The 14,785-nt window shown below is 46.3% G+C and overlaps 1 protein-coding gene across 4 annotated transcripts in view; it reads right to left on the reverse strand.

Annotated features, from left to right (window-relative positions):
• PODXL (podocalyxin like) overlaps nt 1-14,485 on the reverse strand; it is a 54,654-nt gene extending 40,169 nt beyond the window's left edge. For all 4 annotated transcript variants that reach the window (XM_054178556.1, XM_054178555.1, XM_054178554.1 and 1 more), the window contains exon 1: nt 14,378-14,485. In XM_054178556.1, the coding sequence (XP_054034531.1) occupies nt 14,378-14,414 (37 nt within the window). In that variant the 5' untranslated portion in view covers nt 14,415-14,485. The remainder of the gene's footprint in view (nt 1-14,377) is intronic.
• Nucleotides 14,486-14,785: the final 300 nt, after the last annotated feature.

A 14,785-nucleotide genomic window follows, 5' to 3' on the forward strand; every position in this document is an offset into this window, starting at 1 on the left:
CTGTTTCACCACTCTCATTGTAAAAATATTCTTCCTTGTGTCTGGTCAAAATCCCCCTCTTAAAACCATTACACCAAACCTTGGCTGGTGACTGATATTCCCTCTACAGATCACGAAGAGACTGCGGAGAAGAACTTGGGAGTGTTGGCGGGCAAGAAGTTCACCATGAGCCAGTAATGTGTCCTCATGGCCAAGAAGGCCGAAGGCCACTGGTCTCCCAAGGTGCATTAAGAAGAGTGTGGCCAGCAGGCTGAGGGAGGCTCTCTTTGCCCTCTACTCTGCCCTGGTGAGGCTGCCTCTGGAGTACTGGGTCCAGATCAAGGAAGACAGGGAACTACTGGAGAGAGTCCAACAGAGGGTGACAAGGATGATTAGGGGAGTGGAGCATCTCTCTTACAAGGAGAGGCCGAGGGACCTGGGGCTGTTTAGCCCAGAGGAGAGAAGACTGAAAGAGAATTTTGTCAATGCTTAAAATACCTAAAGTGTGGAGGTCACAAGAATGGGGCTGGGCTCTGCTCAGTGGTGACCAGTGATAGGACAAGGGGCAACAGGTAAAAACTAGAATAAAGGAGGTTTCACTTGAACTTAGGGAGAAACTTCTTTACTTTGAGGGCGATGGAACACTGGAACCAGGATGCCCAGAGAGGTTGTGGAGTCTCCTTCTGGGGAAGGAGATCCTGTGCAGCCTGCTCTAGGTGACCCTGCTTTAACAGGGAGTGTTGGACTAGAAGATCTCCAGAGGTCTGTGGTAGGGTGAAAATTCCCCCCAACATTAAATTTTGAAAGATCAGCTCAGATAGAAGCAAATAGAGCTGTATTTACAAGCAAAACTGCTATCTACAATGAAATGCAATGAATATGTACCAATATATACAGTATTTACAATATCTACAGTTATTTATAATTGATAAACAGCACAAGAACTCCCCTGGCCAAAGACCAGGGGAGCTGCAACAGCTTCTCCCTTCCCTGCCTCCTTCCCTACCCCCTGTACACTAAAGGGACATGAGAAAAGAGCAGAGAGAAGTTGTTAATACCAGTCACAACAAAGCAGAAACCTCATCCCTGGAGGATTTTAAGGCCAGGCTGGATGTGGCTGTGAGCAACCTGATCAAGTGTGAGGTGTCCCTGCCCGTGGCAGGGGGGTTGGAACTAGATGATCCTTGAGGTCCCTTCCAACCCTAACAATTCTATGATTGTTTTGTACAACTACTTTAAGTCTGCTATCTCTTCCAAGGGGATTAGAACTATTATTACTTTCCATTTTACACCCAATGGTGATTTATTTACATTTTACCACTTTCTGTTCAAGGTCTGTGGAAAATTTTAAAGGCATAGCCTTAAACTACCACAAGGTCCCATCCAATCCTTACCATTCTGTGACTCTCTGATTCAGCTGCTCCATCAGTAGTTAATTCTGTGGTAAGTGAAAACAACTGGAAACTGGCAGCTGAAAAATAAAATTGCTTCCTCTCCTGTTTTAAACAGTGAAAGTGAGTTTTAAGAGAATGACTCCTGTTGATTCAAAACCTTCAAGGGAAGTGAAATAGTCACTAATTCCATCAAAGACTGATGCTTGAGATTTGCTCAATGAATTGCGTAGCATTTAACTCAAGAGTATGTTGAAAAGTTGCTGCACCAGGTATTCAGGCCCTTGGTGACTTGATGTATCTTAGAGGAATTTCAAAGGCTGTTTTGCATCTGTCAGCTTAACAGACATTTCCCCTACAGATAAAGAGTGATTGCCACCTTAAGCCCAAAATCAGTGTTATTCATCACCATCTAGATAATGTCCCAGCCCCACCAGGGGGATGGAGCACCTTTTCTATGAAAAAAGGCAGGGAGAATTCGGCTTGCTGAGTCTGCAGAAGAGAAGGATGCAGAGAGACCTTTCAGTACTGAAAGCTGATCTACAAGAAAGACGGGGACGAGGGTTGTAGAAGGGTCCATCACGATAAGAGAAAGGGTGATAGTTTGAAACTAAAAGATGCATAAATCAGAATCCACAGAGTGGTGGCAGGCTACCTAACTGCTAAAACCAAGGTGTTCATAGTGTGTCCACCTGGTTAGGAAACCCAGTTGAAAGGCAAGGGTGGGCTGCAAATCTCCGAGTTCCACAATGAGCAACTGAAGAGAATCAACCCAGCTTAAAGGCTGTAGCTACGGATGGCAAATGAAAAAGATTATTACAATCAAATCATTCAAATGAAGACTTTCTTCTTCTGCAATTGTGATTAAAATTCATAATTCAAAGCACATCCATTTAAATCAAAGCACCCTGCCATAAAATGAGGTTTTGAACCCTTTGTGAGGTTTTAATGAGGAAAAATAAAGGGGCATTCTCCTGTTGAATGCATTTATTGGTACCACTCAGGGGTAGGAACTATCTTAGAAGTCTACAAAACTACAAGAACTAAAAGTATTGAGGGCTTTTTTTTTTTAGCTATCTTGGAAAATTTGAAGGAAACAAAATAATTTTCAATACTAAGATAGTTTAATAAGCTCAAAACTTACTTTTCCACAATATTCCACAAGAGTATCAAAGACAGAGAAATTTGTCACTTGTGACAAAAAGTTCAGCAATCTCTAATTGCTTTTTTGGTATGGGGATTACTCTGTGGCTCAGGCAAGTGATACCAGGCTGAGACTAAGTCCTGCATGCTTGAAAAAGGACAACAGATCTGGTGAAGGGTCTAGAGAATAAGTTATATGAGGAACAGTTGAAGGAACTCTGGTAGTTTTGGCTGGAGAAAAGGAGGCTGAGGGGAGATGTCATTGCCCCTCTCCCTGAAAGGAGGTTGTAGTGAGGTGGGGATTGGTCTCTTCTCCCTAGTATCAGATGATAGATCAAGAGGAAATGGCCTGAAATTCTGAGAGGGGAGCTTTAGGTTGGATATTAGGAAAATTCCTTTACTGAAAGAGTGGTCAGGCACTGGAACAGGCTGCCTAGGGAGGTGCTGAAGTCACTGTCCCTGGAGGCATACAAGAAATATGTGGACATGGCACTTTAGTACATAGCTTAATGGCCGTGGTGGGACTTGATGATCTTAGAGGTCTTTTCCAGCTGAAACAATTCTATAATTCTATAAAACCAGGGTTGAAGTTGTGCTTTTTGCTTGCTGGCTTCACACCGAATGTTGTGCCATGTCCCATTTTCCTTATGTTTTGCCCTAGTCATCTCTTGGCTGGGAGCCCTTGCTGGCTCACCCCATATGCAGCACAAGCATGGCAGCTTTTCATTGCCACATGTGATTTTGATGTGCTTATGGTATTGCTTTGATATGATAAAAAATCATAGGCCTTTTGAAAGAGGCAGTGGAGAGAACAAACATCTCCTAGCATTGCAGCAAACCAGATGAAGGGACTGACCCATCTGAAAATCAAATCAGTATTAGAAGAAATCATGGGCAGCAGGTGGAGGGAAGAGATTCTGCCTCTCCTCTCCACGCTAGTGGGACCCCACCTGCAGTACTGGCTCCAGCTCTGAAGTCCTCAGCACAAGAAGGGCATGGACCTGTTGGAACAGGGGCATGGGAGGCCACAATAAGGGACCAAAGACTGGAAATACTCTGCTGTGAGGATAGGCTGGGAGAGTTGGGGTTGTTCAGACTGGAAAAGAGAAGGCTTTGGGGACACCTTATTTTGGCCTTCCAATAGTGAAAGGAGACCTACAGGAAAGATGGGACCATTTACCAGAGAGTGTAGTGATAGGAGAAGGGGTGATGGTTTAAAACTAAAAGAAGACAGATTTAGACTAGATCTAAGGAAGAACATTTTTACAGTGTGGGTGGTGAAACACTGTCCCAGGTTGTCCAGAAAAGTGAGATGCCTCATCCATGGAAACATTGCAGGTCAGGTTGGATGGGGCCCTGAGCAACCTGATCTAGTTGAAGATGTCCCTGCTCACTGCAGGGGGGGTGGACTACATGAGCTTTAAAGATTCCTTCCAACCCAAACCATTCTGTGACTCTCTGAAAATAAATAAATAAAATTAAAAGGAAAACAAACCAAGAAGGGGTCATTTCATCTACTATGTGTTGCTACTTCATCCACTTTGCCAAGAGAAAACCATGGGAATACATTCTTATTTGTTTATTTGTTATTTTCAGTTGTTTGGGCTCTGAAACCAAATCAGGTCACCAGCAGCTGGAGGGTGGGAAAATGGCTTAAAAAATGCATGAATGAGACTGCTGGTTTTGAAGCTGTGCAGTTCAACCTGCTTTGAGTGTGCTCCTTCCTAGACAGCCCAGTATCTGGTTAAAAACTTGGTTCCTTTACCTGTACTTTAAACATTTCTGTTAATAATAAACAACTAAACAAACAAACAAATAGAAATGTCCAACAGGAACAACTTTAATTGCTTATTTAGTATTTAATTGTTTATTTTAGAGGACACAGTCTCAGGCTGCGCCAGGGGAGGTTCAGGCTGGATGTTAGGAAAAAGTTCTATACAGAGAGAGTGATTGCCCATTGGAATGGGCTGCCTGGGGAGGTGGTGGAGTCACCATCATTGGAGGTTTTCAGGAGAAGACTTGATGGGGTTGCTTGCTGCCGTGGGTTAGTTGTTTAGGTGGTGTTGGATTGGTTGATGGGTTGGATGCGATGATCTTGAAGGTCTCTTCCAACCTGGTTTATTCTGTGTATTCTATGTATCTATCTATCTGAGCTTCGTTGGTGTCAGTCCAGTATAACCACTGCTTACTGGATCTGCACTGGGCACCCTGCCGTTTTACACTGCTTTTTCTCATACACAAGGTACACAGTATCCTGATAATAGTCACCCTGAGAGCTATCCTTTTTCCACAGACTGCAGCAAGATCATTTAAACTTTTCCATTTCTCCCCCCACCCCCCTCATTTGTGTACATGGTGGAATGTTTTATCTCGCCCTCCTGTCTTTAAACTCTGGGGAGGAGAGAAGAGGGATTAAAAAAAGGAAAGAAAACTTAAAGGGCTTTGCTATTAGGTTTCAAAAAAGACTTTTTCAAACACAGCTTCTCCAAAGCCTGCTGCAGAGTCTTTCAAGTTGTCTTTGTCAAAATTAGAAATCTGGTGGTTTCTCTTTGCCTGTGTCTAGCAGAAGCCATTTAGAATAGATGTCTGACAAGGTTGTCTCCTCATTTCTCTACAACAGATTTAATATATCTTTAAGTAATACAGCTTAATAACTCTAAGCCAATCTCTACCTCCTCTCCCAGTTAAAACCAATTAAGGCTGAGACAGAAAATTTCAGCCTTTGCCGTTAATAACTAAAGCCTTATTCTTCCACTGCAAAATAACCTTCCTCCTCCCTTTCACCACTTTCATAAACCATGTGGCATAAGACCAAAGCCCCCTGCACACAGAGCTTGTAAGAGAGAAAATAATGCTGGATTAATCCAAATTTTATTAAAGATGCTAAAAATATGAGTGAGACCTCAATGCAACATCTAAAATAGGATTAATTCAGCAATAAAAAATTACCTTTTCCATTTTGGAGGATGTTTTAACACAGATCACAGCTGCTTATTTTTAAGGCATCTGTCCTGCATGTGCTTTCAAACAGGTTTCTAAGCCTAAAGGACTTCTTACCTGTCTTTCTGGTTTGCAGCCTTTAGTGTCTGCTCCTGACCTACCGCCAACAACTTCCAAAGCCTGAAATTCACATTTTTTTGGATACCTTTAAGCAAATACAGATGCTGTTATGCAACATAAGGGTTTCTTGGGTATTTTAACATTAGACCCTTCTGGGGATACAAGCATTTCTAGGGGCTAAATTATCCCAAGTCACATCTGAATTGCCTTCAGAAGATCATAGAATGACTTTCTCTGGAAAACACCTTCAAGACCATCAAGGTCAACCATTAACCCAACACTCCTAGGTCACCGCTAAACCACAGCTCTCAGCACCACATCTACACAGACTGTAAATACCTCCAGGGACAGGGACTCCACCACTTCCTTGGTCAGCCTGTTCTAGTGCTTGACAACCCTTTTGGGGAAGAAATTTTTACTAGTATCCAACTTAAACCTTCCCTGGCATGACTTGTGCAACTTGACATTGCCCCTCTTTCTCTGCACTAACAGCAGCTGGATTCAAGGAACAACTCAGCTCCCACCTTAAACAGCTTGGTTAAGTATCTGAACCTACACAACATTATTTTGGGTCCTTCAGTAGGAAGAAAAAGCAACTTTCCCACAACTGCAGAAGAGCTAGCAACACCAGCACTTTCAGTTTCCCTTTCCTTAGAAAGATTGCCCAAACTAGGGTTCATTCCCTTTTTGCTGCCACCCAGCCTAAGCACTATGTTAAGATGTGAGACCTTGGTCATTATACTCAAGTTGATCCATGCTGAAAGCCAAATATGAACCTGGCATGTTGCTTCTCTCAACTGGTTTATTATGGATCCACATCTAAAAGCAGATGCTTCTGCAGCACTGAACTCTTCGTTACACAAAAACATAGCCCAAAATAAAGGCTCTTCTGCCCTATGCTGAGTGTCGAGGAATTAACACTGAGTTGATTTTAATAAGCTGATTGCATTCTCCCTGTCTCCTTCCACTACTTTGTCACCAAACTGTCACTGGTGTCTGCCGAGCGCTCCTGGCCTTGGGCCAAGCAAGTTGTGAGATGAACATTATTTACAGGATAGAAAAGGGGCCTGCAACATACAGAGCAGCAAGGGCTGCAAAGATGCAAAGGTTTGCAAAACAGCCCTGTTTATTGATGAGAAAAACTTAAGCAACACCACCTGGGGCACAAAAAGCAAATGATCAGTGAAAGAATTTGGTGCCTTTGGGGTTTGGAGCAACTTCACTCTGTCTCTTGACGTACAGAAGGGTTTTGTCATTTTAGGGTTGATGGGACACAGACTCATAAAATCATAGAATCATTAAGGTTGGAAAAGACCTTTAAGATCATTGAGTCCAACTGTAACCCAGCTAACATGACTACTAAACTATATCCTGAAGCATCACAGCTACGCTCTTCCTGGACACCTCCAGGGATGGCAACTCCACCAGCTGCCTGGGCAGCCTGTTCCAATGCCTGACCTCTCATACAGTAAATACATTTTTTTTGTAATATCTAACCTAAACCTCCCTTGGTGCACTTTCAAGTCCATTTCCTCTCATTAAGTGACTTGGGAGAAGAGATCAACACCAGCCTCACTTCAGCCTCCTTTCAGGTACTTGTAGACAGCAACAAAATCTCCCTTAGCCTTCTCTTCTCCAGACTGAAAAAACCCAACTCCCTCAGCTACTTCTTGTATGACATGCCCTCCAAACCCCCTCACCAGCCTTGATGCTCTTCTCTGGACACACTCAAAGACCTCAATCTCTTTCCCATACTGTGGAGCCCAGACCTGAACACAGTACTCAAGCTGTGGCCTCACCAAGGGCAAGCACAGTGGCACAATCACTTCTCTACTCCTGCTGGACACATTGTTCTTGATACATGCCAGGATGCTGTTGGCCTTCTTGGCTGCTTGGGCACACTGGTGGCTCATGTTCAGCCAGCTGTCCACCAGCACCCCCAGATCACTTTTCCACCAGGCTGCTTCCAGCCACTCTTCCCTAAGCCTGCATTGTTGCTTGGGGTTACTGTAACCAAAGTCCAGAACCTGGCATTTGGTCTGCCAAAATGCAGGTCCCTGGCATTTATTTGCTACTTCCCAATGGCTTTCAGCAATATTTGATTCTAAAGGTTGACTCTGAGACACATTAGGGTTCAAGTCAAGCAAATATCTGCATGCATGCATACTCTCTCCTCCTACTGCACTCTGATGAGACCCCACCTGGAGTGCCCCTCCAGTTCATCTCTGGAGCCCTCAGCACAGGAGAGACATGGGCCTGTTGGAGGGGCATCAGAGGTCACAACAATGGTAAGAGGGCTTGAACCTCTCTGCTGTAAGAACAGGCTGAGAGCTGGTGTTACTCAGCCTGGAGAAGAGAAGGCTCTCAGGGAGACCTTCTAGTGGCTTTTACTTCAAAGGGTTGATAAGAAAGATGGGGATGGACATTTTAGCAGGGCCTGTTGTGATAGGACAAGAGGTGTTGGTTTTTAACTTAAAGAGGAGAGATTTAGACTGAACCTAAGGGAGAAGTTGTTTACACTGATGTTGGTGAGACAGTATCCCAGGTTACCCAGAGAGGTGGTAGATGCCCCATCCCTGGAAAGATTTCAGGTCAGGTTGTTTGGGGCTCTGAGCAGCCTGACCTAGTTGAAGATATCCTTGCTTACTGCAAGGGGTTGGACCTTTAACGATCCCTTCCAACCCAAACCATTCCACAATTCTATCATTCTCTGATTCTCTGAAATGAGTAGATTCAAAGCTGTGTCCTGCCCGCCACCCTTCGCAAGATGTGGGTGATGTGGAGAGGAGCTTGCTTTCCTCAACACGCCATGATGACTGCAGGACAGTTGAACTAGATGGCCTTTAAAGGGCCCTTCCAATCCAAAACATGATCCTATACAACCCCCAAGAATGTCACCCCCAATAACCCAGCACGGAGCTTTGCACTCGCGGAAGGCAGTGTTCACTGCTGGCATTTTCCAAGACTCCCCCAGGCACTCACTATTTCTAGCACTATTAGCAACTCAGAGCCAGCAGCTAACCTGGAGCTGGCTAAGTTATCCTGGAAGGAACCTGTCCCACTCTCTTGGCTGTGGAAGGAGTTGAGGACACTGATACCTATCACCTGGAAGTTCAGCTAGAAGAAAAATACCACTGGGTCAGCATGGCCCTAGGTGGTCACATTGTAGAGGGGCAGAAAGGAGCAGTGCAAAGTCAGAAGTTCCTCTTGAATCACAGCACAGAGTTGAGCTCCAGATTTACTAGGTGTCATGATAAAAGCTCTTTAAGTGTGACTTCTCCCCTTGAAGGTTGCTTTTGCTATGGAAAGCTGTTGTTGCGTTGCAGACCCCTGCTCACCAGGCCTTTATCAATGTTCTTTGTACTGCATCAGCCCCAGATAACGCAAGTGAGGGCATCTCCCCATCCCTGAACATTAGTTGCATGGTCTCTCCACCAAACAGAACATAGTCTAAGCAGACATATGCAAAATAGAGTAACTGTGGTGACACAGACAGTTCTTTAAACAACATCTCAGCTCTTCAGACCATAGCAGATCATACAGGATTATTGTACTGTCACAAAGAAACTCCTCTCTTTCTCCCTAGCTCTGTCTACCTACTCAGACTGGGCTTTTTAGCCCCATAGTAACATGGTTTTGGATACAGGCTAATTCCAATGCTTGAGCACCTCAAAACTGGAGCTGTGATAAGGGCAAAGTGCATCCCTTCTGCCTTCACCCAGTTTTAAGTGGATCTGCATATTACTTGAGGACCTCCAGAGCAAACCACCACAGGTCTTTAGCTACAGCAAACAAATATGCAATCAGAGCCATTAAAACCTAACAAAGCTCACATGGACCATCCCCATCCCTCCCAAATAAGAACAGGAGAAAGCACCTTGCCCTGAGGTGTGAGACACCAGCACAGCAGGCAGTCTGGAGGAAAAGAGAGGGAATTTTTTTGGCTAAGCCACAGTGGCATGTGGAAAGGGTGCATCCCCACCATGCAGTAGAACTGGCAAGGCCTCTGTGTAGAATCAGGCTCAATCCTGGTTGTCCCACAAGCTGCAAAAGAAAGACTCATTGGCTTTGCCTGACAATCGCAAACCCAAAGGCACAACGTGGACTTTCAGCGAAGCCCTGGGGGCTGTGGTGCACTGAGAGCAGGTAGCTGGAAAACAACAAATGCCAGATGACTGTATGCATCGTTCAGATTAAAAGGGGAAAAGAGAAAAAAAAAGTAAGGCTAGTTCAGGAGCTCTCTGCAAAGGAAAGGGCAGGCATTGCAAGAATTCAGAAACAACATCCTTAGGTGGAGATTGGCCAGTTATGGAAGAAGCTGTGCACGTAAACAGGCTTTGGATGAGGAAGTTGGCAGAAGCACCTGAAAACGCTTCGGAGGGTTTGAGAGATTTCACATGCCTGCACATGGGGAATGGACCAAACCGGGCCACCCGGATTCCTCCAAAGTTCAAACCCTTCTGTGATGCTCAGCTCTTGGCAGAGCTGAGGGTGGCCTGATGGCACACAAGTGTGCTCTTGGGCTGGGACCAAGACTGCAAGTTTCTGCCTATGTGTTGCTCCCCACCAGCTCAGCAGTGGGGAGAGAGGAATTTTTTGGGTTGTTTGCTATGTGCTTGGTCCTGCTGCTGCTTGGACCACCTGCAGAAGAGAAGGCTCTGGGGAGACCTTAAGCAGCATTTCAGTACCTGAAAGGTGCCTACAAGAAAGCTGGGAAGGGACTTTTTACAAGGGCTTGTAGTGATAGGATGAGGGGGGAATGGATTTAAGCTGAAAGAGGGGAGATTTAGTGTGAAGATTAGGAAGAAATTCTTGACAGCAAGAGCGGTGAGACACTGGAACAGGTTGCCAAGGAAGGTTGTGGATGCCCCCTCCCGGCAGGTGTTCAAGGCTAGTTGGACAGGGCATTGAGCAACGTGGTCTGCTGGAAGGTGTCCCAGCCCATGGCAGGGGGGGTTAGAACTAGATGATCTTTATGGTCCCTTCGGACCCAAACCATTCTATGATTCTATGAGATTTAGCTATTGAAGGCATCTGGGCTTGGGGCTTGAGCCCCCCCCATACACAGAGCGTCTCAGATGTGTGTTATGGTGGGATCTGACCTCCTCAGGGCATCACCTTGAAGGATAAAGCCCCATTTGTTGCATCCTTCTTGACTGCAGAGCTTAAAGGTGCTCTGGGTGTTGTGGTGGCTCCATGGGGACAAAGTAAAGGAGCCAAGCAGTTCTACATCATGGACAAGGAGGCGAGGCAAAATTCAAGGCAGGTGCCAGCAGCTAGGATGGATGTGATTCTGCACCTAAACACCAACAGCTCCTCTCTCCTTGCATATGGAGGTATAATACCCAGAATAACATGGGAGCTATTGCAGAACCCAAGGGATCCTTGATGTTTTTAATTAACCTCCATCAGTACCCACAGCCTGAGCCCCAAAACACCCCAGAGCTCACATCAGCAGGCTTAGATCTTTGGGAAAGTGCACATGAGAAGAGAAAATCCATGATTTATAGGGCAAATAATAACCAAAGTGCAACCCCAGCCTCCCTGCAAATGCTGAGAGCAGCTCTTTACAGACGGTCTCCCATTGCCACCACCATGAACGATCACCAACCACTTCCTCATGAGCCTTCAAAGCAGCTCTCTGGAATTAAATCAGTGTACTTCATGGTTCCATTCCTTTCATCCAAGGATCTTCAAATGCTTTATAAACAATTCTTTAATTAAGCCTCATAAACAGACCCACAGGGTATTGTTACTATATCTGCTTTGCTGCTGGGAATTTAAAGGCATTGCAAAAGGTTGCATCGAAGTTCCTCTAACAGCAGGCATCTAAGAGGACACTCTCTACTTCAATGGTGATTTTAAAACTCTGTTTAACATTTGCTTTTCTCCTCCTCTAGACATAGCCCCAGCTGCCTGTTCCTGCCTGTTTCAGGATTAGCATTCAACAGACAAAATGGACTTTTAAAAATGCACACCTCTGACAGCCTGTTTTGGACAAACACGAACTTTCAGAACCAAGGAGCCAGCGCAGCTCTGGAAATGAAAAGTAGTGTTTTGGCAACAAGGATTTAAAAGCCATCAATCTGTGGTTTGCTTTGAGCTGGGTAAAGAGCCGCTCTCCAGTAAAACCCCTTTCCTGGCCTTTCCCTCCCTCCCTCCCACCCCCCTTCCCCTCAGGCCAGGTTTGAGCAGTCGCTCTTTTTAATCATCCAAGGATAAAAAGTATCATTTTCTCTTCCTGATGCAATTTTGTTATCATTCCCCCTGTGGGATGGAAGATCTAATACGGGGGAAGAATAAATAAAATAAAATGTCCTGCAAGCACACTGTAATGGGTCACTCTGAACCCTTCACAGGCTGCTTGAATTTCAAGATGTTATTTGGCTGATGTCTCCTGTACTCTGTCTTGTTTGGAGCTGATTTTATTCTAATTTAAGAGGGGGTTGAGATGATACGAACCTGGCATCCAATAATTGTAGAAAAACAGCCATTCTCAGAATAGCTGCTTTGAAGAACTTCAGCGACCTTGGGCTTGATTCTGCTCAGCCCCACACACAATGCTGTCACCGTCTTCCTTATGACACCCAAAACTAAACTTTGAAATCCCAACTCCGTGTTCACCCAACCATTTTTCATCCAATTTAAACAGAGCAAACCATGAGGACTCCATCCCAATCATTATTTTTGAAGATACCAAATATCCTACAGTTTCATTTGCAAGTCCAGCTTCATCCCATGTTGGGGTAGGAGAAAAGCAGGAATTTAAGGTTTTGAGTAACATAGATGATCACAGCAGATACCAGCCTTGGAGTTAAGCACTGCTGGGACTCCAAGCCTATTTACCCCCTATATGCCCCCCTATTTGCCCCCTAAGGAAGAAAATCCTGGTGCCAATACCAAGGGAGCAACATAAAAGCGCCTGTAAGGAGATTATTTCAAAACTCAGAAGCAGCATATGAGTGGCAGAAAACATTGCTGTGAAGGATTTAATCAAATAATTTCTGAGGAAAATGCAATAGGATCACTTGAGAGGGCTACAGAAACAGGTCCCCCCACCATCCTCCCGCTGAAAGCCTGTTTCGTACTGATCCCAGCACACAAAACCAGAACAAAACCTTCTGAGAGGGCAAAGACAGCTCAGCTCAGCTAAATTCTGGCCAGCACAAGAAAAAATGCATTAACAGCTCCTACTTTATGCCAATATTAATGAGGCTGGAGCTTCTTTAGTTTTAATGGGGAGAGAAATATCATTTAAAGCCCATGTTGGCATCAGGGAAAGATGAAGCTTCAACACCTGATTGCACACTGAGCTTTGGCATCCAGTCCCAAGAGAGGAGCAGGAAAAACCCATGCAGGTGGAGAATTCAATCAGATCTCTGTGACTTCACCCATAGTTAGAGTCTCAGGTCCCTGCCTCTACTTGGGCTTTTAGCTCTGGAGCATCCCCCAGCTTTTGTTACCTCAAATAAAAGCACATTCAGCTCAGCGGCAGCTCTGCTGGGAGCCACGACCCACAGCGAGATTTCACCTTCTCATGTTTGATTTTCATTTTCACTTATTATTTTATTTTATTTTACTTCCTCCTTCCCTCACCTTCCCTGAATACAAGGAAGAAAATAACCCACTCCTCCTTGCTTTTATTCACTTTTAAACTAATCAGTGCATTTCCTTTCCTCACTACATTTTGGTACAGTTTATGGCAAGTGTCTCCAACAATCCCCCATCCCCCCTCCCCCCGCCGTGAAGAACCAGACCTCCTGCTGCACCATTTCCACACCGCCCTTAGCCCCAACATTATGGCAGGACCTGACACAACATTCCCACTCCCAAACACCCCAGCATGATGCACCCTGCACAACTCCACAGCAGCCCCATAAAGAAGCGTCGCCAGAAGTTTATCCTTGTTCCAACATCGCCATCAAATTGCACCAGGGAATTGCTGTCTTCCACCAGTTTTTGACCCCCTCTTTTCCCACACAATTTCCAGAAACCAAGGGTGAGGGCCCACAAACCAATATGTGCCACACCTGGTACACTGGACCATTGCAAGAGCAGCTGCACCAAACCAAACCAAAGGGTCTCCCCTTGCTTGGTAGGGCCCCAAAAGAGAGTTCTGGAACTCAGATGGAACCCAAAAGAGGGGTGAGAAGCTCAGATGGAGCCCCCAAAAAGTGTTGTGATAATCAAACAGGACCCCATAAGAGGGTCGTGAGGCTCAGATGGAACCCCAAAAGAGGGATGTGAGCCTCAGTTAGGACCTCAAAGAGGAGAAGGATTCAGATTGAATCCCAAAGGAGTGATGCGATGTCCAGTCAGGTCCCCAAAAGAGGGTTGTGAGTTTCAGATGAGACTTGAAAGAGGGATGAGAGGCTCAGATGAAACCCCAAAGTCTTGTGAGGCTCAGGTGGGAGCCAAAAGAGGCTCACGAGGCTCAATGCTTTGTACATCGCTCTCCCGAGACCCCAAAAGCCCTGAAGCAGCGGCGTGTTCAGCCCCTACCGCCGCAGACAGAACCAAGCACTGCGGCTCCTGCGCCCCAAGTCGAGCTGCCGCGAAGGGCTGGGTGTGCTCAGCTTCTAAATAAGAGGCTAGAATCAGAAAGCTGCGGGGAGCGGAGGGGCACTCAGCATCTCCCTCCTTTCCCCTCCCCACTGATTTTCCGCCTTTCAGAAAAAGTGGGGAAAACGGGGGAGGCGGGCGAAAAGGCGAGGAGAAGGCGGGGGAAAGAACGGAGAGTGTAAAAAGTAGGGCGAAAAGCTGATGAAGGACAGAATTCGAGCGGCCAGGGAGGTGGCACTTACCAAGCAGCAGCAGCGGCAGCAGCAGCGGTGCCCGCATGGTGCTCTGCGCGGCCGTGTCCGCCGCGGCTCCCGGCGCTCTCCCCGCTGGGGCGGGAGGTGCGGCCGTTGCCCTCCCCCGGCCCCGTTGCCGTCCCGGCCCCGTGTACCCCCCCCGCTACAACCGGGGGAGGTGCACGGTGGCCCTGGCCCGCCCTCGCCTCCGCCCCCGTCTCGGAGGATGAAGAGAGGGGCCGGGGGATTGGGGGGGGGGGCGTGGAGGAATGGGAGTTGGAATATAGGAAGGCGGGTTGGGAATGGCTGGGATAGGCGTTTTGGGGTTCTCAATTGCATGGGGGGATTGGGGGGCGGGGTGGGGGGTTGTTGGAACAGGAATGGCTGGGATATGGTTTGGGAGTTCTCAATTGCATG

Source organism: Dryobates pubescens, chromosome Z (assembly GCF_014839835.1).
Source record: "Dryobates pubescens isolate bDryPub1 chromosome Z, bDryPub1.pri, whole genome shotgun sequence".
Taxonomy (NCBI): domain Eukaryota; kingdom Metazoa; phylum Chordata; class Aves; order Piciformes; family Picidae; genus Dryobates; species Dryobates pubescens.